Genomic DNA, 23,378 nt, shown 5'->3' on the forward strand with positions numbered 1-23,378 from the left:
ACTCCAAGTATTAATTTACATTTATAAGGGTCCTGTCTACAACTGAACTGTTTCCAAGAGAGAAAACCCAGATTTAACAGACACACCTTCACAACAGGAGAGATGAACTGCTGCCTTTCCTCCTCCTGAGGTTCATCTGAAGTCACTTGAAGTATCGCTCAGGACTGATTTGAGGTATGTGTGTGCTTGAATATGTTTGTTTTCAGGACGCTTTGCATCAAAACGCGTTATTTGTCGTAGTGGAAATGAGACGCGCGTTATTGGAAACAATGTTTATGCACGCAGTCAAGTGATACATTGATTATATAGTAAATGTATCAGACAATAGATCAAACAATGAGCAACAGAACAATAAAGCGCTCAAATCACGCGCTTCAGAACAATGGCAAACAAATGTTTGAAATAATGAAAGTAGGCGTGTTTTGTATTACTGTGTTCACAAGTTAAAATAATTACGTATTATTATTGTTTAAATAATCAGTTATTAATATTTTTTTTAAATAGTACACTTATGTAAATGAAATTTATATGTGTGTGACTCTGGACCACAAAACCAGTCTTAAGTGAGATGTATACATCATCTGAAAGATGAATAAATGCACTTTCCATTGATGTATAGTTTGTTATGATTGGACAATATTTGGCTGAGATGCAACTATTTGAAAATCTGGAATCTGAGGGTGCAAAAAAATCTAAATATTGAGAAAATAACCTTTAAAGTTGTCCAAATGAAACTCTTAGCAATGCATATTACTAATCAGAAATGAAGTTTTGATATATTTCCGGTTAGAAATTTACAAAATATCTTCATGGAACATGATCTTTACTTAATATCCTAATGATTTTTGGCATTTTAAAAAAATCGATATTTTTGGCTATTGCTACAAATATACAACTTAAGACTGGTTTTGTGGTCCAGGGTCATATATATATATATATATATATATATATATATATATATATATGAGTTCATCAAAAAATAATATAGATTACTTATTTCAGTTTAAAATATTATTTTTTATTTTTGCATTAAACACAAAGTACTATTTTTATTTATTTATTTATTTTTAAGAATAGTGCATGCAGGTTGAGTAAAAAAAAAAAAAAGTATAGCGTAGTTCAGTCAGCAATTCCAAGCACATGGGACGTGTCATGTCTTGTCTTGTCATGTCTTCCTCTCTGTAGAACAGTCTCTCATTTACTGTCCAAGACTTTCATTGTAAGTTTATTTTGTCGTCTTTATATGTTAGACCTTCTCATTTACTATGCAAACTATAGAGGAGCTTAATAATATTTGTATATTTCTAAAAATAATAAATTTTTACTGTAAATATCATGTCCAGACAAGCACACTCTGAGAACATATTTCAGAGTGACTGTGACTAAGATCAGTTTATTAGTAGAGATGTTGCAGTATATGTTCAGTATGATCATATTGAAATGGGTTTTCTGTATTGGAGGGGATGTTGGGGGGTTGGGAGGGGTTGGTTCCGAGTCCGACCACATGTGTTTGCAATTTGGAGGCTGTTTTGTCATCTGTTTTTTGATCTTTGAACCAGTCCCCCACTAGTGCTTGTAAGTCTTCCCCTTTCTGTTTGCGTATCTCTTTATGTGTTTCTTTCTCACACATGCATTATCATTCTGTGTGTGGTTTCCGTTGTGTATAACCATGAATGCGACGCATAGAGAGAAAGACACAGAGTCATGACTTCAGACTTCCCGTACATGATGATGCTTGTCCCTTGAGGACGGGTAGGACAGTGGAGTTGAGTGATTTAGAGTTTCTCTGGGTAGTCACACAGTGTCCTCAACCTTACAAAACAACATTTTAGGTCATTAGTTGGTTGCATTAGGTTGTTGCATTAACATCCTGTTCTAACTAGTACTTTCATATCAGCTCTTACATGGGGGTCAGCCTAGGGTACATTCTGCTTCCTTAATCTGACCTTTCTCGATAGATTTCCTTTGAGATATAGCGAATTAAACTGTTGATGTACTTTGACATGGTTATTAAAGCAAAAAGAGTTGACTAATAAAATACAGTGTCTAAAAGAAGTGCATTTAAATATTAATACAGTTGCTTATTTAATTTCTTGGTAAACTGGGAATGTCCTTTTGCTGGAATTACCATTTTTTTAAGATATCAGGACACTGTGAGTCAGCAGCACGCTTAGGTTTAGACTGAATTTTGTCTACACTGCATATTGAGTGTATGCTGGCGTGCATTTATATGCAGCATATTGATTAACCTAATGAACATGTTGCTGTAGAGGAACTTCTTTCTCTTGTGGGACAGTGCCGCTTCTGTACACTTGATACGCATTGATATGGCTCTTTGTTTTGGTCCGTATGTTCACGTGTGTGTGTCTCAGTGCTTCTCAATGTGCTTTGTTCTGTTACAGCAGAGCTGTTCTTTGACAGCTCTCTTTGTTTCCCGCTTGTCTGCTCATTTATAACTCCCACCTTCTCTTGTATCTCATATACATATTATAAATTATGATAATACATCATTTTAATATAACTGCATATGTCGCACAAAGGATTCTGAGCTATATCTGCTCATTAAAGCATGATGCAATATTCATGTAGGGTTTGAAATCATAAAGCGCGGAGAGCATGTTTATGTTCTTTGTTTCTCGTTTCCATGGATTTCCGTGGTGACGTTGACACCCAGGGGCTGGATTTGGAGCTGTTATGCTAAACAGCTTGCGTTGATGTTTTGAAGAATGGGTTGGCGTTGAGATTTGTTGTTTGGTTGATAGTTTAAGACGGGAAATCGTAGAACAGATAGTTTGCATTCATTATTTTGTCAGATTGCATACTGTGTTTTTGTTGGGGCATAAACAAAGAGTTTTGCCCCGAACCCGTTATTAATGTCTCAAGCGTCTTTGGCATAATGTTAGGTGAGAGGCAGAAGAGAATGGAGAAGTGAGATAATATGCAGTTACATGTGTCATGCCAGATAACGGTTGTTTTTAATGAACAAATGCATAGAATATTTTGTGCATTTTGAGTAAGAGAAATCATCAGTGGGCAAATAAATCTGGGTTAGGACGGGATTAATTTAGCGTAATGTTTAACAAAATCATAGTTGCATCATTGAATTAAAATGGTTTTAATTTCAGATTTGAATTATGATGTAGGAAATTGCATGTTGTTTTCTTTTTGTCTTCTTGTGGTTATAACTTGTGTAATTTATGCCATCATAAAAGCTTGTGTCTAATAGCATTTGCATGTTTGCCCATGAGTTTAGGTGTATGTTTGTGTGAATTATAGATCTGTAGTGTAATCCAGACACGGACAGCTGTCTGTAAATCCTTTAGTCGGATCTGACCAATAGCTGCTTGGCATTCTGTTGCTGACATTTATTCTCTCCCCTTTAAATCAAACAAAGAAACATGATAATCAGATACCTCTTCTTATCTCTCGCTCCACGCGGTCCAAGAAAGCTAGGGCACAGGGAAGGCTAGACTAATGGATGCTCAGTCTGATTCATGACCACAAGATAAATCTTAGATCTAAATCAGGATGTCACAAACTCGAATGAAACATTCTGTCCTGTGGAACATTTCACATTGTTCTAATAGAAGCCCAAAGTGCTTGAGGAGTGATGTGCTATTGTAAATATAAGTAGATATTTTGTTTTGTGAAGAAATGTTGCTAGTGAATGATGATACTAAGGTGTTTTAGGTAGTGGTAGGGTGTTCTAAGTGGTTGCTAAGGTTGTTGCAATTTACTAGGGTATTCTAGGTGTTTGCAACTTGCTAGGATGTTCTAGGTGGTTACTAGGAAGTTTTACATGGTTGTTACAATGTTCTAGGTGTTTGCTAGGGTGTTCTGTCTAGGGTCCTAGAGAGTTGCTAGGGTGTTCTGTCTAGGGTCCTAGAGAGTTGCTAGGGTGTTCTGTCTAGGGTCCTAGAGAGTTGCTAGGGTGTTATAGGTGGTTGTAAATTGCAAGGATGTTCTAAGTGGTTACTAGAATGTTCTAAATGGTTGCTAGGGTTTTCTAAGTTGTTCTAGTTGCAACAATGTTCTAGGTGGTTGTAAATTCCAAGAATGTACTTGGTTTTTACTAGAATGTTCTAAACAACTGCTGTTCTTGGTTTAAACTAGAAGAATGTTCTAAACAACTGTGAGGTTGTTCTAGGTTTTAAAGTCGGCATGAAACGGAAGTTGCGATTGTCTAATTCTTCTCTACCGTGACACACATCCGAGTGAAACGGCATCTGAAATGAGAGGGCGGGACTTGATTTCGTCCTTCGAGAATTGATTGGATCGTTGGAAGTTGGGGCGTTACTAACAAAATGGAGGCAAATCTGAAATGCCAGTTTGCAGTTAGTGGTGGGGGATTTCTCGCCACTGGATTTACCGCCGACACCCAAGCATGAATAAATTATTTATTTATTAGGGATGACGACGACGATCATCGGCACAAAACATGCCTAAACAGCGCACACACTAGAGAGAGAGAGAGAGAGACTGCCTGAATGACTGCGCACGTCCTCCATCAGATTAAGTCATATTCATGAAACAAATTAGTTTGCAATGTCCTAAGAGTAATGTTGTCGTAATATCCTAATATATTTTCAGTGTTTAAGGGTAACGTACTCCATCATGACTGGTGTCAGTGCTATAAAGTGCAGCATCAGCCTCAGCTTTTCCCCTGTCGTTTATCCCAGCGTTTACTCCTCATCACTAGCTCCGCCCTTGTCCAATCACTTGTGACCAAAAGAGTAGAGGAGTCGTTTTGAGGGTGATGGAGGTTAACATATTTGATTAAAGATTACGAGGGCACATGACTTTTAAAAAAATACTGAAGTGCACGGATAAATTATTTATAACACTACAGTATTCCATCAAAAAATAAGAATGGTCGCTTTTGATTTCATGCCAACTTTAACTTGAATGTTCTAAACAACTGTTAGGGTGTTCTAGGTTTTTAGTAGAATGTTCTAAGCAACTGTTAGGGTATTCTAGGTGGTTGCAACTTGTTATGGTGTTGTAGGTGGTTGCTATAATTTTTTAAATGGTTGCTGGGGTGTTGTAGGTGGTTGCTAGTGGGTTACTTACACCTGTTTTCTGAACTGTCATTCAACAATTGTTGGTCTGATTTCTGTTCCGCAAGCGGCATGATTTGAGGTATCATTAATGTCCATAGCACCAATGGTGCAGAAGTTGAATAGCTAGGGTTACATGTTTGCTTTAGGCTATATCTCTAACCCTAGTGTGAGCAATATAGTGGTACTTCCCTTGTTTGAGTAACAGTAATAGTGATACTTCCCTTGGCAAGTAACACTAGTAACAAAACCTGCTGTCTGTTTTTTAGCATACACACAAATGTCATATAGACACCTGTAGTTTTTTTTGGTCAGTCAGGTTAAATGCATCTGTCTGTGCAGGCAGACAGTGCTAGGTCAGCAGTCTCTTTGATGGCTTATTCTCTTCATCATGAAGGCAGCAGTTGGCTTTTGTTTGTGTCGCCCCTGCGAGAGGAGTATTGCAGTTTTTAGACTGTCCTGTACAGTATATAAGTCCTCTATTAAATTGCTTAAAATTGTGGATTGTGTGTTTTTATGACTTTTTGTCACATTAAGTCATAGTAAAATGGAATAGGATATGAGATGATGAGGGAATGAGATCTAGTTATGATGAAAGATAGATTCGAAGTCATGTTGCCCACATGAGCACCATGAATCAATGTGTCAATCTAGTGTGGTTTTTCATTACTTGAAATCATTAGTTGGTAATCCTAAATGTTGCATCCTTATACATGCATTCACACAAGTCCACAAACATACATTAGCACCTCTCACATGCCCCTTTAACGTAAGCCCTGACCCAGCAGGTGCTGGCCACAGCTGAGCAGAATCAATGACCCCTCTGTTCCGCCCTCTTTGTTCTATAGCGCACAGTTGCTGGATCCCTCATATACATACTCACACACACCTGACCCATTCGGGACAGTTGCTGCACCCCTGATCTTGTCCCCATATGTACAGGGGGTTTAACATGTGTGCAGAGCATGAAGATGCTTGTTTAGGTTTAGCTTAAACCGTTTGACTTAAAGGGATAGCTCACCCAAAAATGACAATTCTGTCATCATTTACCCATCATTATCAGCCTCATGTCATTCCAAATGTGTGTGGATTTATTCTGTGGAACACAGAAGGTATTTTGAAACTGTTTTTATTTTTAAAAACATTCAAAATGCCAAATACATTCTTTTGTATTCCATATTAGAAAGGAAATCATACATTCATATAGGATGACATGAGGGTGAGTAATTGATGGCAGATTTTCATTTTTGGGTGAATTATCCCTTTAAGACCAGTAAGATATTTTGAGTTTTTATTTTTTTATTTTTATAATACTCTGCTCTAGTCAGTTTACATACACATGTATTCTGTCACTATGTTTACATTGCAGTTATGATCATGCTACAGCTTTTTTTTTTTTTCGTAGTCAGCTACTATCCAAATATACATGACAATGTGTAATCAAATATTTACAGAAATAAATATCGATAATTATTTATTAATGGAACATTGCAATGTTTGTAATGAATAATATTCACTCATACTGTACATCATAGGGGAAAAAGGCACTCACAATTTCCATTTCATGCCAGCTTTGAATGAACGATAAAGAGTTTCAGCTTTGTATTTTAGAGCAAGTGCACAATGCTGAGTCCATTTGTCGTTTGATTGCGTATACCCCCTGGATTAAATATTGCTGTATTGCTTTAATCTGACTCACATCAATCTTTTAAATGTATGTAAACTTTATAGATGCCTGTATGCCATATATCTATTTAAAACGTTTTAAGATGCTGTCGTATTCACTGTGTGTCTATTAGAAAGCCTTTGCAGGTTCATCACATTCCAATGTTGTGACAACATGGTGTTGCATTCACTGAATAATCTCTATTCATGCATTATCTCTTCTTTGGAGCTTCCTTTCCGTAGGCCTCTCTAACAACACACACATGCACAGATTGCACACACACATACACAAAGCCAACACAATCTACAATTGATAATACCAGCACTGTACATTCGGTTTATTGCAGTCTTATTTTACCCTCACTTATGACTGTCATAAGACAGGTTTTGTACTCATTTGGTGTTTGGTCACAGCTAAATCAAGTGAAAACTTGAAGCAGCAAGAGCAGAAAACATTTCAGGTGAATAAAAAAAAGACTTGGGTTGGTGTGTAGGGGTAACAGGAAGTCGGTTTTTCCTTTACAGTTCACACTGAGTGTGTTTAGCAGTAGGGGGTGGTGTGACGGATGTTTGAACACGGATATGTCGAGATTCTGTGATCTCTAGCATCTAGTAAGTTGTGACTCACATAACCAATTGAGAAAGAGAGAGTGTATAAATTTAGGTTGTGCACTAGTCTTTTCTCGTACATACAGCATACGTGATAGATTTGTATCTGTTGGAAATTTGTACCAGATTGTACCAGATACCAGATCACATATTCAAAAAAAGTGTTAAACCCATGAATAGCACCTAAAGGTGCAATTGACCTATTGGTAAGCCCCTCCCCTCGAACGCAGACTAGCCAATGGCAGTCGAGTATCAGTTGCACGGGGAGCGGAACTCTTTAGGTTTCAGCGCCATAGAGAAACATTGGAAGATCTGAAGCTTGCATAGGTTTTATGGGGTTTATGCTTCAAAAATGGAAAAACGATGTGCCTGGGGTACTTGTAACACTGATTCCAGGTATCCTGAGAGGATGGGCAATGTAATTTATTTTATTACATTTCCTGAATCCAAACAAAACAGAGCAAAATTTCCCTACGTATTCACCCCAATACAAATAAAGACAAAAACGTTAATTTTCAGGTTGTCATACACTCATTAAGTTACAATTTTCATCTGTTCATGCAAAACGTTAATGTTATCTTGTGCTTTAGCAAGGTATCTCTGGCTAAAACTAGTAAAAGTTAGTAAATCGTTAAAGTTAGTGGGTCTATGCTAATGTACAAACCTAAATAGCGGAATGATCGCGTCTTGTACAGTGTAGGTCAAAAACACATAAACGAAGGTCTACATTTCAGTGCCTCTCCATATTAAACTGGTTAAATATACATTAATTTAATCGTACCCTGGGATACATGAACAGTGTTGATCCTGCATGTTGTCGTCCGCGATCGTGATGACCGACCGTAATATGAGACTTCTCCCGCTTGCATTGTGACCTGTAAACCCTCGCTTCGAGCTACCCACCATATTTATTTTTAAATATTTAATAAATCCTTCCATGGAATATTTAATTCCCATTTGGTGGCATCGTTGGACAAGGTTTTCACACTGCAGCTGTCATTGTAAGACAGTGAGGGAGCAACGGTTACTAAGGGGGGCAGGGCTTACCGATAGGTCAATTGGTGAGGACTTTTATTTAGCCTCAGTGGTGTTACACTGTCAGACGGCGTCTCCTTTTAGTAATTTTGTGAAACTATTTATAGGAATTTTTTTACATTTACAACTTTAAGGCCTTTAAATAGATGAAATCGTGAGATATTAATCTTCAAAGTGACAAATCATGACAAAGTTGCTTAATGTTGTCACGGTGGGTGAGGAGGGCACAAACTCAAGTTAACATGGAAAAAAAAAAGCTTTGTTTTTGTTGTATTGTTTTTGACACCTTATTTTGTCACGGGTCAAAGAGACTGTAAAAATGATCATGGAAAGCTAAATTATGACACTTTTGGTTCAAAAACCATTGACTAACATTATTAGCTAATGGAGAACATTGAAATGATTAAAGAAATTGCATAATATGACTCTACGGAGAAAAGAACTGGAGACTTCCATTTGTACCTGTGCACATAAATAAGTGTTTCCTTTTCCCAGTGTGCAGCAGTGACCTGACATCTCATCACATGACCTAATTCTCTTGTGGGTTACTTAAGGTCAGGCCTTGAAATGCCAGAGGTCTTGCCTTTACTCAGACCAGGAAATTAAAATAATTCCAGACCAGATCTTTCATCCAGATCCAAAATTTGCCATATTGTACATCAACAGCATTTCAGTAATCAGTCCTATTGAATTATTGACAAAATGTTTTGTTTTTGACATCCATAGCCACCAGAGAGCAGCACAAAGAATTTTTATTTTAATTTTAGCTCAGCATGAGAATGTTTCAGTCCAGATGCATTATTCTCTTTTTGACCTGATTCATGTGTTTATTAGTGTATATCAGAGCTCTTCTCCACAGAAGCAGATAGGCTACACATCCCCCACAGTAATGCCCAGGTGCATCCACAGATGGCATGAGTGTTGGTGTTTTGTCTCAGCATTGGCATATGGACTGAATCAGTTTTTGTTGTAATTTGACTGTAGTGTAAAGGGGTTGTGCTTTATACAAGTGACTTGTTTTAATTATTTGGACAGGTTAGGGTTCAATGTTTTTGCTGTGGAGTCCAATTATTGTTTGCTTTTCATTTGAATGCCCAGTGTGGTGGAGATGATGCAAGCAGTTTAATGCTAATAAGATGAAGTGTCTAACCTCTGACCCTTCAAGAGGAGCCCATAAATGTTTATTTCTTTCTCTTTTGCTCCTCTGTGCTGTGGGAAACCCCTTAGTTTATACGTTTCAACATTTTCCATTGGCCTAGCTAAGGAAATGGATGAGATTCAATTTAAAAATCAGTTTAGGATGAGTGTGACTGTTTTTGCTATTGTCTTCTACCTTTAAGAACTAAACCTTTGTGTTTGTGCATACATTCACTAATTGAGTTATATTATCTGTCTTTATTATTGAATCATTTTGAATTTTGAAAATATATGTTGAAATACAGATTTAAAGAATTCAAACAATTTTAGCACTGTTGAAAGCATCTTTTGCATAGAAAATAACTATGACCAGCATTTCAATTAACGCAAACGATTTTTAATTGTTTCAATCAATAATAACAATTAAAATGATTATCAATCACTTTTGTTAATTGAAATAAAGCTGACATAATGTAAAATTTAAATAATAACCTAAATGTACAAAAAAACAAATTAAAGAAATATTTACATATATAAAAAAACAAACAAAAGTGCACAACAGTCACTAAAACTTGTGCTAAAAATTTAAAAGTTAATTTCAAATATTAATAAATACTGTAATATATGAATTATACCAAAATAACACATGCCTCAGTTTGTAAAAACAAGCAAAATTGTATTTACGGTTTACTTGCTCCATAGACTTTAAGATTGTAAGTGTGTAATTGTCAGTCCATTTGTTTGTGTAGACAGTTATGTCATTTTTGTGGGGATATTTAGCCTGGACTGTTCATTTAAAGGATTACATGCAATCAGTTTCAGATCTCTAGCTGGTTAGTGGCAGCCTGATTCATTCCTATCAAGGGAAGACAGGCGGTTCATGAGAAAATGAGGGGGAGAAATGAATCGTCTGGAGGACTGTTGATACGAATCGATACCTCTGTGGTCTGTAATGAGTGTCGGGTGGGACGTGGAGTGGGGGATGGTCCGGAAAGTCTTGATTTATGCCAGAAATGAGGTTTAGTTGTGTTTAGAAAAGTGTGTGAGGAATTTCTTGTGTGAGTGTTAGGTTAGAAATGAATACGTTATGAAGAATAGGTGAAAGTGATAGCGCTACAGTGCCAGTGAAAGGGATTTTGGTATTGGAGAGGGGCTAATATACCCTCCTGCTGTGTGTAAACGGTGCCCAATAAGGGTCAGATGGTGCAATAGACTGCCAGCTGCTCCCTTCCTCCCTGCATGTCTCTTTCCCTAATGAGAGCGGAACAAAGAAGTGGCATCCTTTCCACCTCCTCCATCTCTCTGTGTGTGTCCCAGTGCTTGAGTCTCACAAATAGCTTATTTTTCATCTCCAAAATGTGACCAAAATGGCAAGGGATTTTTTTTTGAGTTTGTCTGTTTCCTGTTATTGCCGCCCCATGTCTTCGTTCAAGGTCTGTGTGTGTAGGCATTCGAGAGATGACTGGAAAAGGAAGCTGATAGTGATTAAGGTGCACCCGCCCTCTGATCTGTCCTTGTTGTAGGTCGTAAAATCACAAAACCAATTGCATGCTTGGCACAAACAATGATCGAAGTATGTAAACATTCGGAAATCATGATGCCGCTGTGTGATCATTTACAGTAATGGTTAGTGCTCAGAAGGAGGTATGGGTGATTTCCTTCTTCCTATGCAGTTCTCAAGCTTTTTGTTGTGGAAGTGTGTAGGCATGTGAGTTTGTGCAATTTTAATGCGTGTGTGTGTGTAGGAGAGGGTTAATAAGGGCCATCCAAGTCATTATGAACTCTTTGAAATAAATTTGTTCCGGATTGGTATTATTTAGAATGGTATTAAGTGCACAGGGTTTAACACACACTACTATTTTATTGTTAGTTCTTTTAGTGTTTGGGAATAATATAGTCCAAATTTCTGATTATCAAATAGGCATCATGGTTGTTTTTACATCTTGGCACCTATAAATGATATTTTTGGGTCAGAGAGGAAGTTTTGAATTTTAAAAGTTACTGCATGTTTTGATGTTGCAATGCAGACTGTTTCAGAATATCAAGGAACATTTGTTTTATCATGCTATACCCTACCAATGTCACACATATTGCCTAATTTTCAAGACTTAACATTCAAGTGATTTTAACGTGATCTTACCATCTATTTCTTGATCTAACTTTAATTTTAAGTGGAGCATGAACAAAAGCACTGCAGCTTTTAAACATTAATGCAAATCTGGCTGATATGCATGATCGCCCATATGTATTGTGATGTTAAATGAAAGCTGTCCCCTCCATGTGCAAGTCTGTGTGCTGGAACAAGGTACAAGACTGAGGACTGGCAAACAGATTGCCTGCCAAACACCTCCAGTCCTACTTAATGACTGACTAGACGGTTTACAAGCATTCCTTTAGTACTTGCATGCACAAACACAGGTATGCATGCAGATATATGGTGTGATGCATCATTATCAATGCACAATCAGTATGAAAGTACATCGAAATGACTGATGTGTTAATGCTCAGCCACGGACACACCCGTGTGCTTAGTGGTGTGGTGGTCGCCATAGAGACGTCTGTGCCCTGCTCAGGGTTAAAGAGTGCAGCTTTGTAATTAAAAGCTGGATGTGGGCCTTTTATTAAACGCACTTGTCCTGCAGGGCTCCCTTTGCAGAGACTTAGGCGTATAGGCAGTGCACAATAAATGCAGAAATTGTTGGTGATACTGTGGCATGAAGTTTGCAGTTTACACTATAGTGTTTGTTTGAGCATTATTTATAGAAATGGTCAGTTATGTGCCTGTTAAAGTGATAGTTCATGCAAAAAGGAAAAATCTGCAATTGTTTACTCAGTCTCATGTTGTTCCAAATCTGTATGACAGACTTTTTGTAGAACACAAAAGTAAAACATTATTTAGAATTTTGTTTTGCAATTACAGTGAATAAGGGATGAAGTTTTGAAAAGCACTGTAAAAGTGATCTATATGACTTGTGGGCTATGTTTAAGCCATATGATAAGTCTGTGTGAAAGAAACGAACGAGAGTCTTTATTCACTGAAAAGCTTATCAGTAAACCACTTTGTGAAGATCGCTGATCAGAGTCAGAACATTAAAATAGAGAACTGAATCAGTCTGAATTGGGAACTAATCAGTCAGGCCGATTTAGTGAACTGACTTAAATGATTAGGAAGATTTGTTCCTTAATCATGAGTTCTCTCAAAAAAGTTGTAAGGAGAGCTTGGACAGATTTTCAGTGAATAACAAAATACATTTTGGGTTTATTCTTCATATGAAACTGACTTTTGAAAACTGGAAATATACAGTTGAAGTCAAAAGTGTACATAAACCTCGCTGAATCTGCAAAATGTTAATTGTTTTACCAAAAATAAGAGGCATCATACAAAATACACCTGACCTGAATAAGATATTTCCGATAAAAGATATTTACATACAGTCCACAAGAGAAAATAGTTGAATTTATAAAAATGGTTCAAATGTCTACATCCACTTGATTCTTAATACTGTGTTGTTACCTGAATGATTCACAGCTGTTGTTGTTTAGTGATAGTTATTGACGAGTCCCTTGTTTATCCTGAACTGTTAAGCTGCCTGCTGTTCTTCAAGGGTGAAAACAAGATGTGTACATTTTTCTTATTTGCCTAAATATCATATTTTTTCATTCATATTAGTCATTTAGCATTAGTTATATGGACTTTTATAATAATTTAATGATGTTTTTGTCATTTTGGAGATTCATAGCCTCAGTTATATTATGTTGAAAAGAGTGTCCAGAAAGACCACAACAAAAAGAATGTCATACAGGTTTGGAAGAACATGAGGACGAATAAGTATTGTGACAGAATTTTCATCAATTGTCATTGCTTGTTGTTCCAAACCTGTATGACTTTCTTTCTCCTGAAGATAAAAAGATATTGGTAATGTTGGTAACTAGTTGCTGGTAGCTATTGACTTCCATAGTCCCTCCCCCCAATGGAAGTTAATGGGGACCAGCATCTGTAGCAGCATTCTTCAAAACATCTTTTTTGTGTGTTTAACAGAAGAAAGAGCCTCACAGGTCTGGAACAACTTGGGTGTGTAAATGATGAAAGAATTTTAATTTTGAAGTGAACCGGCCCTTTAACTAGATAAGATCAATGCACCTTGTTGACTTGAGAAATGTGACTTCTTGTTCTTTAGACTTTGTGCAACTTTAACATTTCAACACATTGCAATGTCAACAGGAACTACTCTTCCGTTGAATCTAGAAGGGAAGTTTGATAAGATAAAAACATTAAACAGCGGCCTTTGACGCACAGCATTAGAATAAAAGCAGCACCGTCCACTTTCACCAAGGTGCTCTTCCTGAATGCATAATGAAATTACTGGTTATAAATAATACTGACGTGATATACCATATGCACGTGGAAACATATCAGAATGGGAAATACTAAAGTTACTGCAATAAAACACGTTCGTTGTAACTCATTTACATGTATTTAAGCAGTGACCACAATTAAACAGGCTGCCTACAAACATATGGCCAATGAAGAGTTTGGGTTTTGTCCTTGAAGAAGTGCTACACACTTCAAGCAGTGACATAAATTACCCTTGAGGCATTAGGAGGATATGTTTGGAATGCCCTCATGTTGTTCTTTAAAATTAATTTACATCATGACAAGAATTTTCATCCCACATTGTTGTTGATCATGACCTCTAGTGGTCAGTAGATGAGCTGCAGCTTGCAAAGTGTAATTTCACGTGGCATGTCTTTTACTCTGTAATAAACCACAGTATTGGTATTGTCATTTTTTTCATGGTTTGATATAAATGCAGCATGTCACCTTTCATATTAATGGTTTGGCTTGTGATCTGAAAACCTGCATCTTTACTCTAAATCAATCAATTCTAAATCAGTTTTGAAGGTTATAAGATGATTATGAAAATGATACGCACATTAGAAAATAACACACAAATGAAATATGGAATGCATTCCCATCACGTTCAATGTTTTCTTTCTTTTAATAGCTCTAATCTCAAAGTTTATCCTATATATGGAAGTAGACCTCTGTGAATTCTTTGGGTGGGAATGTTTTGGTCATTTTATTGATGTGTATTTGTAGACAAACTCTTTGATGTTTATATCTCAGATGATAAAAGATTAAGCGGGTTGTTTGAGAGCTGTTCTGCCAGGGGTGGGCGGGTGGGCTGTTAGGTAATAAACCATCAGGCGGAGTCAAACGAGCTGTTTATAAAGCACAGCACTCCGTCAGAGATACAGAGCTGCAGTTTCATCTAGCTGTGGGAAGTTGTGCTTCATATCCCGAGATTTTTAATAACACTCAAACGCAGAGATGACTACCATGTTCAGATACCCGGTGTTTCCAGTCCTTCCAGGTGAGATTTGGGGGTAATATTTAGGGGAAATAACATGGAAATGTAGTTTTAGGCAACGCAGATTAGCACTTATAATAATATATTATTTTTAATTAAAGAACAAATATTCTGTTGACCTATATGTATTTAACGGATGATTGTTTTGCTTGTAACTTCACATTGTTGGGATGTGTGTCACACTTTTATCAAGTGATGTGATCATGTTTATTCAGATAGAGTTTATCAGCCTTCCAGCTGATATGGAGCTGTGTGCTGAATGATACATGCTTGTTATTACTGTAAAAATAATGACTAGTATCCGGTTATAATCAAATAACCATGTGAGAAGTCACATGGGCTCGTCATTCATCATGTGTTTAATGTTATCAGAATAAATGATAAGATAAACCTGTGAAAGAGAGCTTTATTTATTCTCTGATATGACAGTTTCAGTGAAACTAAAAGAATGGATTTCCCCTATATATCCTATCATAGTTATTATTTAGAAAATTTGTAATAAAGAAAGAAACTGTTTTACTTGGAGAGCAGTCTCCCCTGATCATAATGTGATTAAATGCACGTTATACAATATTCTGTTATTTGGTCTCCTGTTTTTGACCCTATGATTTGGGCTAGCTTTTTATTTTATATATTTTTATTTTTGACATTAAAATGCAAATATGGTTTATGCTTTTTAAACACTAAATTTGTCTAATATTTGTCACAATGTTTTTGTGGAGTGTGTCTAATTGTGTTAGTTGCACATGTTTCTATGTCAGTAAACACTGATGTGTTGATCTGTATGTTGTTGCGATACATCTTATGTTTTTTTCAGTACTGTTGTCTGTGTGAATACTACTGATGTCTGAATTGAGTTTATAAGTTGGTATTTTAAAAGCGACTGTTTTTGCTTCATTCATCAGATCAGTTGCTGTTTTTATAAAAGGAAAAATGAAAAACATTTTAATGCAACTGCTAAGATAAATGTAGCACATTTAGTTTAGGTTGTAACAGATGTTTAAATGTATGCATTTATGTCTTTTTCTCAGGTCTGGACCAGACCGATATACCAGAGAGACTGTCCCGTGCGCGGAGCATTATGGCAGAGCCAGACTATATGGACGGTGATTGCGATGAACTCGTTAAGCCCAAGAAACTCCTCAACCCAGTGATGTCCTCCAGAAATCACAAGGACCTTCACAGAGAGCTCCTCATGAACCAGAAAAGGTAATGCACATACAGCCTACATTAGATCAGTTCACCTACACTATATCTGTACCTCTTTCTCTCAGAATTCACTCTTTCTTTTTGTCAAATTATCTGAACATGCTGTGTGGACATGTGCCATATATATTGCACAGGTTGTTAATCCCTGACCTTTACATGAATTTAACTTTTCATGACAAGTATGTAAAGTTAAATTAACAAATTAACTTTACATAAGTTAATTTTGGTTTTATTCTATCTGCACATTGAGCAGCTACTTACCAAATAAATAAGTGCACATTAAATATTTAAGTATAAAATAGTTTTATTATGTGACAAGAAAGAGGACCACAAAGTAATATGACCCAAAACTAGCATAGCTATATAGGAAATGCAGTCATTATCTAATGCAGTCACATTTGACCAATCAGAATCAAGTATTCTGTGATAAATGCGATCATTTTCCATTCCACTTTTGCATATTTCTCAAGTGAGTTCTTAAAAAATTACAGTCATTCTGAAAACTGATTCTACCTAGAGGACTTTCTGGATAGGATGAATGATTTCCACCCGTCAGATCTGTCTGTGTTTGTGTGCTGTATCTAGGCAGACAGGAACCAGAAAAAAAATGCACTGGAAACAATAAGTTTGAGTCACTCGTTTAGACCTCTTATTCTTTTTTTCTTCTGTCTCTCTCATTTTCATTGGTGATGAATTGTGACAGCAAGGGTATACACATGCTCTCTATTACGTAAAGCAGTTTTTTAATTTGCAGTTGGAAGTTATTAGGAAGAACCCTTGAGGATAGAAGTTGTTCTTGTTGCTTTGATGCGAATAAGAACAGATAAGTCACAACACAAGTCATTTATGTTGCAAGAAACATATAACACACACGCATTCTACCAGCATGATTACATAAACTCCTGTCCACTGGTTCTCACCTCCCACATTAGTTGAGCACGAAGAGAAGAGTTTGTAGAATTCCTACCGACATGGGAATCCTCCGTGGAGGATTTATTCCAGTAATTTCCAATTATGTGTATGTGTACTTCAGCAGTTTCCAGGCAGTGCAGAAAAGATTTGAGTCTTTGTTACCTTATCTTGTGACAGATTTGTAAACATTACTGTGTGGCTTGTGGGTGATATTTTGGATTTGTTGAGCTTCTATGGATTAAAATACACAATACAGAGACTGCGAATGACATTACTTTTGTTAAAAATCCTATCTGGTTTCATTTACAAATAAATTTGTTCTGAAAACTGTATTAAAAAAAAAAAAAGTAAAAATTGCTGTGACTATATTATTATTGATAATTAGTATTTGTATTCATATTTTTAATACATTTAATATATTTTTTATTTAGTTTGTTTGCATATTTTACAGTTTTATAATAGCCATTTAAGTGTGTGTATACTGTGTGTGTGTATAATATTTAATAAGTAGTGCTGTCAAACAATTAATCGCATCCAAAAATAAGTTTTTGTTTACATTATGCATATTTACTGTGTATATACAAATACACACAGTATATATTTTGAAAATTTGTTTATACATTTATATATTCATATTCTTATATTTTATATTATATATATATATAAATTAATATATAAACATAATTGTTTTCTTAAATATATACATGCATGTGTTTGTATTTATTTATACATAATAAATATACACAGTATATACACATATATTATGTAAACAAAAACTTTTATTTTTTATGCGATTAATCGTTTGACAGCACTAATAAGTAGTAACTTAATGATACCCAAATATAGTCATAATTCTTGTCCAGGGATTGGAGATTAAATTGATCTTTTTAGCTACTTTTGGGGCATTCATGGACTGTTCATTTTCCCTGTTAAATAAAATTAATGATCTAATGAAGGGGTATTAATGATGGGGCTGTGGGGTTACATAAGACCTAATCACTGCATAGGCCTGGAGATCATGAAGACCCTTGAGAATGGAGGGCTATAATTTCAATTTTCACACTTTTTTTTTTTTTTTTTTTTCTTAAGATGTTAATGAGTCTTAATTGATAAAGAGTGGGGAATTTAGTGTGTGTGCTTGTTTTGGTTTAGAAAAAGGGAACATCTCCATAATCTAAATGGGATTAGTTCCAGATGTGGTGCTCAGAGGGATGCTGAAAGATGTAGGGTTACATAAAAAGGATTACCGCATCCCCGTAGACTTTCCTCCTACCCTTTCTCTGTTCTCTTCTCTGACACCCACCTTCTGTCTGTCTGCCTCCCACCCTGCTGTACACTAACACTCAAAGTGTTTCTCTACACTCACAACGTTATGAAATGACATCTACAGCCAGGGCAGAAGGTAAAGAACACAGAGTGATGGAGAGATAGTGGTCAGGCTATATGTAGTCTGTTGCATCATATATTAGATAATGTATTGGGTTGGGGGGGCCGGGGTGGGCTTTTATGTAATCGAGGCCAGCCTCTTCTTTGCTTTGTTTCTTTCTGTCGTTAGTCATCTCCTTTTCTTTTTTCTGTTATTTTGCCCAGCTGTCTGTGATGAATAACCACACATAACGATAAAGTGACTGTTTCTAGCAGTTACCAAGGGACCAGTGTGTTCCTGTTATATAATCAGTGACGACAAATACTGGCATTCGTAAAGATGTTTGTACCTCAGAAATTCTCAGAACAGAAGTATTTTTAATCTTTTCATCCCACAAGTCTTAAAGCGATAGTACACCTAAAAATTACATTTTTGCAGTCATTTACTCACCCTCATGTCATTTCAAATCTATATGACTTGACTTTCTTCCAAATATTATTTAAAACAACATTGGTCCCCATTGACTTTCAGTGTATGGACTAAACAACACTAATGGAAATGACATGATGGTGAGTAAATGATCACAGAATTTTAATTTTCTTTGTGAACTATCCCTTTACGCCCAGTATTAGCAAGTTAATTTGTTATTCTACAGTCAGTTCACTCAAGAAATATCACTTGTTTACTCAAACCCAACCATTGTTCCTGTAATAGCTGAACGACAAAGAGAAAACAGCCATAAAACCACACCTATAGGCAAAAGCACATCCTTATCTCAATATTGGCTTAAATAAAAACAATAACTTTCAGAAAGCTCGCTAGTCAGACTAATGCACAAACCTCCAAAGCTCAAGAGGCCAATGAGGTGTTTACTTTGGAAAGACTGCATGTACACATTGTTTAAGCTGACTGTTGTAATGGGGTTGTTTTTTCTTTATTTTTCCTAAATTATTTTAGTTTAGCCTGGAATAGTTTAGTCTCAGAGTAGAGGACAGTCACATAATTCAAATCAAAATGACAAAAGCAGAGTTTTAAGACAAATTGCATTTTAGTTCTATTTTTTGGCATGTAAACACATATTAGCTTCTGCTTGTCAACAGAGATTGCGGATGTGTTTTATCATAAATAAGAAATGTGCCCAGAATCATAAAACAATCATTATTTCCTCTTATCTTGTTTGTGGAATGTCTCTGATCTGTAATTGTTCTCATGAAGTTACCTGCGCAACAGACACATTCCACTCATGTGATTAATGTCTGATGTGCTTTTGTTTTTCATAGAAGAGAGAATAGTTGGAGGGAGAAAGTAAAATACTGTTCAGAAACTAAATCAATGAGATGACACAGAAATGGAGAACAGACAGAAGTGTGGTTTTTTTACACTCACCTGGCAGAGATTCTCATAATTCCATTTTTGGAGCCATATAGTTGCACAACCGCTGTCCAAATAGCCAAAACATTTAATCTCCCATTTTCTCAGCTCTGATATTCTCATCTGCTCCTCTTATTTTTTACTTCATACTAGTCTAGACAAGTCTACAAGTTTTGGAAGGATGGACAAAACTCAAGTCTCTGGTGTGCCAGGCAGAGAGCAGGATTATGTTAAAATACAGCTGGACAGACAGATTTCTTATGTTGTTATCAGTGTTATTTTAGTATTACTTATATAGTATGTAGTATTTATTAATATATTGAATTAACTTTTATTATTGTATTTTTAGTTTTAGTAGTTTTATATGCTTTTGTCATGTTTATAAATCAAAATATATCACTCGTTGTTTTAGCATTTTCAATACTTTAGTAGCATTTATTGTTGGTTACTTTTAAAGATCTAATCTTAATTCAGCCTCATCTCAATTTCAAATATTTTGGTCATCTGCTCTTCCTCATATCGCATTGAAATTGGCCAATCATATCTGTTGACTTCTATTCCGAGTGTGTTTTTCTCTGAAATTCATTACATATGAGCTAACTGGAAGTGTTTCATAAACAACTGGTTTGTTAATTTGGAGAAACATGGGATTGAGAATTACGCAACAAAGATGTCACAGCAAAGTACTGTAATTTAAATAGTTAATCTCTATAGGCTCTAAATGTACAGCAGCCTCTGGTCATTATAAACCAATTCCAATCCCTAAAACCTACCCAGGAGTCCATCCATACTGGATTACAGTATGTGGGGCAATCGAGATTTTCACAGGGACATGTTCACAGTCATATTATGTAATATCCCTAAACTGTGCTGGAGTCATCTCATCTTTTGCTCTCTCATTAAATCAAACTTCTGATCGAAATCATGAAATGGAAGCGGTAATACTAAATTTAAAATTTCAAAGTGCTCTATTTGTGCTCAAATTATGCAACTATTTGATGAGAGGTGTTCTGATACTTTTTTAAGCAATCGGATGTTTTTCTGGTGACTGATGATGATAAAATGAACATAGACTTGCTTTGAAGGAGGTGTCTGAATCAATCATGTATACTATCTGAGTAGGTATGTATGAAGTTGAACTAACTCCTCCTTTTTCTTATCACAGGGGCCTTGCGCCGCAGAATAAACCAGAACTCCAGAAAGTGATGGAGAAGAGGAAGAGAGACCAGGTGCTGAAGGCTCAGAAAGAGGAGCAGGAGGCGCACAAGAAAAGGTCAGACCTTGAGATCGAGCTCATGAAGAGACGAGAAACACTCGAACAGGTATGTTTCCTCGCACACAGAGACAGAGATGTTTAATGGGCATATACAGAAATGATTGACTGAAATTGTCTTCTTGTTTAGCTGGAATTGGAGCAACATAAGGATGAAGAGGAGCAAGAAAACACCCCAGAGTTTGTCAAAATGAAAAGCAATCTGAGAAGAACCAAACAGGAAGTGGATGGGCAGGAGCGTGCCACCTAGAAACAGCTTCCATGGCACATTTGTTGGGAAATGGACAGGGGTTTGTGGGAATTTCCTGATTTTCCTCCCCCATGTGTCCCTGTGAAACAAGTGACTGTAGACGAACGGTTCCTGTTGCCTGCTCGCAGACACAACCAGTATTCACGCAGCCTCTTTTCCTGAACAACGATCACAAATAAAGAGGATTGAAGAATAAACGACACGCATACACACAAACTCTTGCACTTGGGCGCAGCCTCTTTGCCACTGGTTAACTGGCTTCAAAGAACATGCATGGCGGAACAAACAGAGACCACATGATTACTTTGTTGGATATTTTTTTTATTTTTCGGAAAGGGGGCGCACATTATTTTACTATTTTAGTTTAAAAACCTGAAATGGGACACTGGATGGACTCTTTTAAGCCAAAACAATTCTCTTTTATTTATGTTCAGTGTAAGCTTTTGTTTGAAAGGGCTTCTTGAGACATTGACCTCTTGGTTGATGTTTAAAGGAAACTAAATATAAAGTTCCAGCAATTCAAGTTGTGATGCATCATGCTTGGCTTTTATGAATTGTAATGTTTGTGCACTCCCTCTGCTAAATTTCATAAGCAATACTAGTTCTAGTTTTGTGAGATTTCTTTGCAAATATTTTTGTTACAACTTTTTTAATGAATACATTAGTAATAAGTTAATACACTTTAGTTCAATGTGATATTAAATGCAAGTGCATCTGTTTTCTTTCACTTGAATGATATTGTTCATTCGAAAAGTTGAAGGAGAACATGAAATGTGGTTTTGTGTAGATTTGAGCCAGTAAATAACCACTCCTTGTGTTCCCTTAAAACTTTCTTTTAATAAATATTATTTTATCATGTTGAATTCTTTGTTCATTTGATGTCTATATGAATCTCTGGGTGACCAAGAAGTGCAAGTGATCTTATAGAGGAAGGCAATTCTTTTAAAGGAATAGTTCACCCAAAAATGAAATTTTTATTAAAATTTACTCACCATCAGGCCACCAAAGATATAGTTGATTTTGATTCTTCATCTGAACAGATGTGGAGAAATTTAGCATTACATCACTTCACCACATCACCAATGGACAGTGAATGGGTGCCGTCAGAATTTATCAGTCCAAGCAGCTGATAAAACATAACAATAATCCAGTCCTTCAATTAATATCTTAAAAGGTGAAAATCTGTGTAAAAAACTATTCCATCATTAAGGTGTTTTAATTTTAAACCACTACTTCTGGTCAAAATAAGAGTCCATAATCCATAATAATGCTTCCTCCAGTAATTTCCTCTCACTTCAAAATCCACCAACTTGCTTGATATGTGCATATTTCTCTCCTGATTCACACAGGATGACTTTTTCATTGAAGAAAGCAATATTATGGATAGAGGATTCATATTTCCACCGGAAGGTACAGATTGAAGTTAAAAATGTTTTAATCTTGGATTTGTTTATTACAAACATACAGCTTTTCGCTTCACAAATGGTAATTAATTGAACTATTCTGATGGCACCCATTCACCACAGAAGGTCCAATCATGAGCAAGTGAGGTTTTCATGTAGATGAATGTCTGATTTTAGTGCACGAGTGAATAGAACAACAGCCTTGAAACCCTGCAACTTTTAACAAGAAAAGTAGGTGTGAGTCATCTGGAATTTGCACAAGGTCTACACCTCCCACGCCATAAAATGAGAATGTCCATATAAAGGGATAATCACGAGTCTAAACAATTCATAATTAACTGCTTGAGACTTCAAAAGCATTGTGACGTTTTGCTTTATTTTGTATCTGACAATCGCAGAAGACGTTAGTTAAATACAGAACCTCAGTGTTTGGAGACTAGCCCCTTAGTAACTCATAAAATGAGCAACAAAAATGAAAATATGCAAATTGTAATTCCTGGAGTGCTTATGTAACTGCTGTGTTAAAGCAGGTGTCACAGACACATCACAGCTGAAATAATGTGATATGATAACAGCCTTATCTTTTCTGAAGGTTTTGCTGAATAAAACACCATTTAGGGTATTGTGTTTTAAAGGGACTTTCCAGCAGTCTATCACACTTTACTTTGGGGACCAATTCCCACTATTAACTACCTAATAATTATGACTTTTGCCTGAGT

At 36.1% G+C, this 23,378-nt stretch overlaps 1 protein-coding gene across 2 annotated transcripts; it reads left to right on the forward strand.

Annotated features, from left to right (window-relative positions):
- LOC306888209 (protein FAM107B-like) lies at positions 1-22,117 on the forward strand. Of its 2 annotated transcripts, none has more exons than XM_079446403.1 (4): positions 1-174; positions 15,907-16,084; positions 20,899-21,055; positions 21,137-22,117. In XM_079446403.1, exons 2-4 carry the CDS (start codon positions 15,957-15,959, stop codon positions 21,254-21,256), a joined length of 405 nt encoding a protein of 134 aa, XP_079302529.1. In that variant the 5' UTR covers positions 1-174; positions 15,907-15,956; the 3' UTR covers positions 21,257-22,117. The 2 variants fall into 2 exon arrangements, with proteins under 2 accessions (XP_079302529.1, XP_079302528.1); XM_079446402.1 differs by lacking the exon at positions 1-174 and adding an exon at positions 14,754-14,878.
- Positions 22,118-23,378: the final 1,261 nt, after the last annotated feature.

This window comes from Barbus barbus (genome assembly GCF_936440315.1).
Source record: "Barbus barbus genome assembly, chromosome: 22".
Taxonomy (NCBI): domain Eukaryota; kingdom Metazoa; phylum Chordata; class Actinopteri; order Cypriniformes; family Cyprinidae; genus Barbus; species Barbus barbus.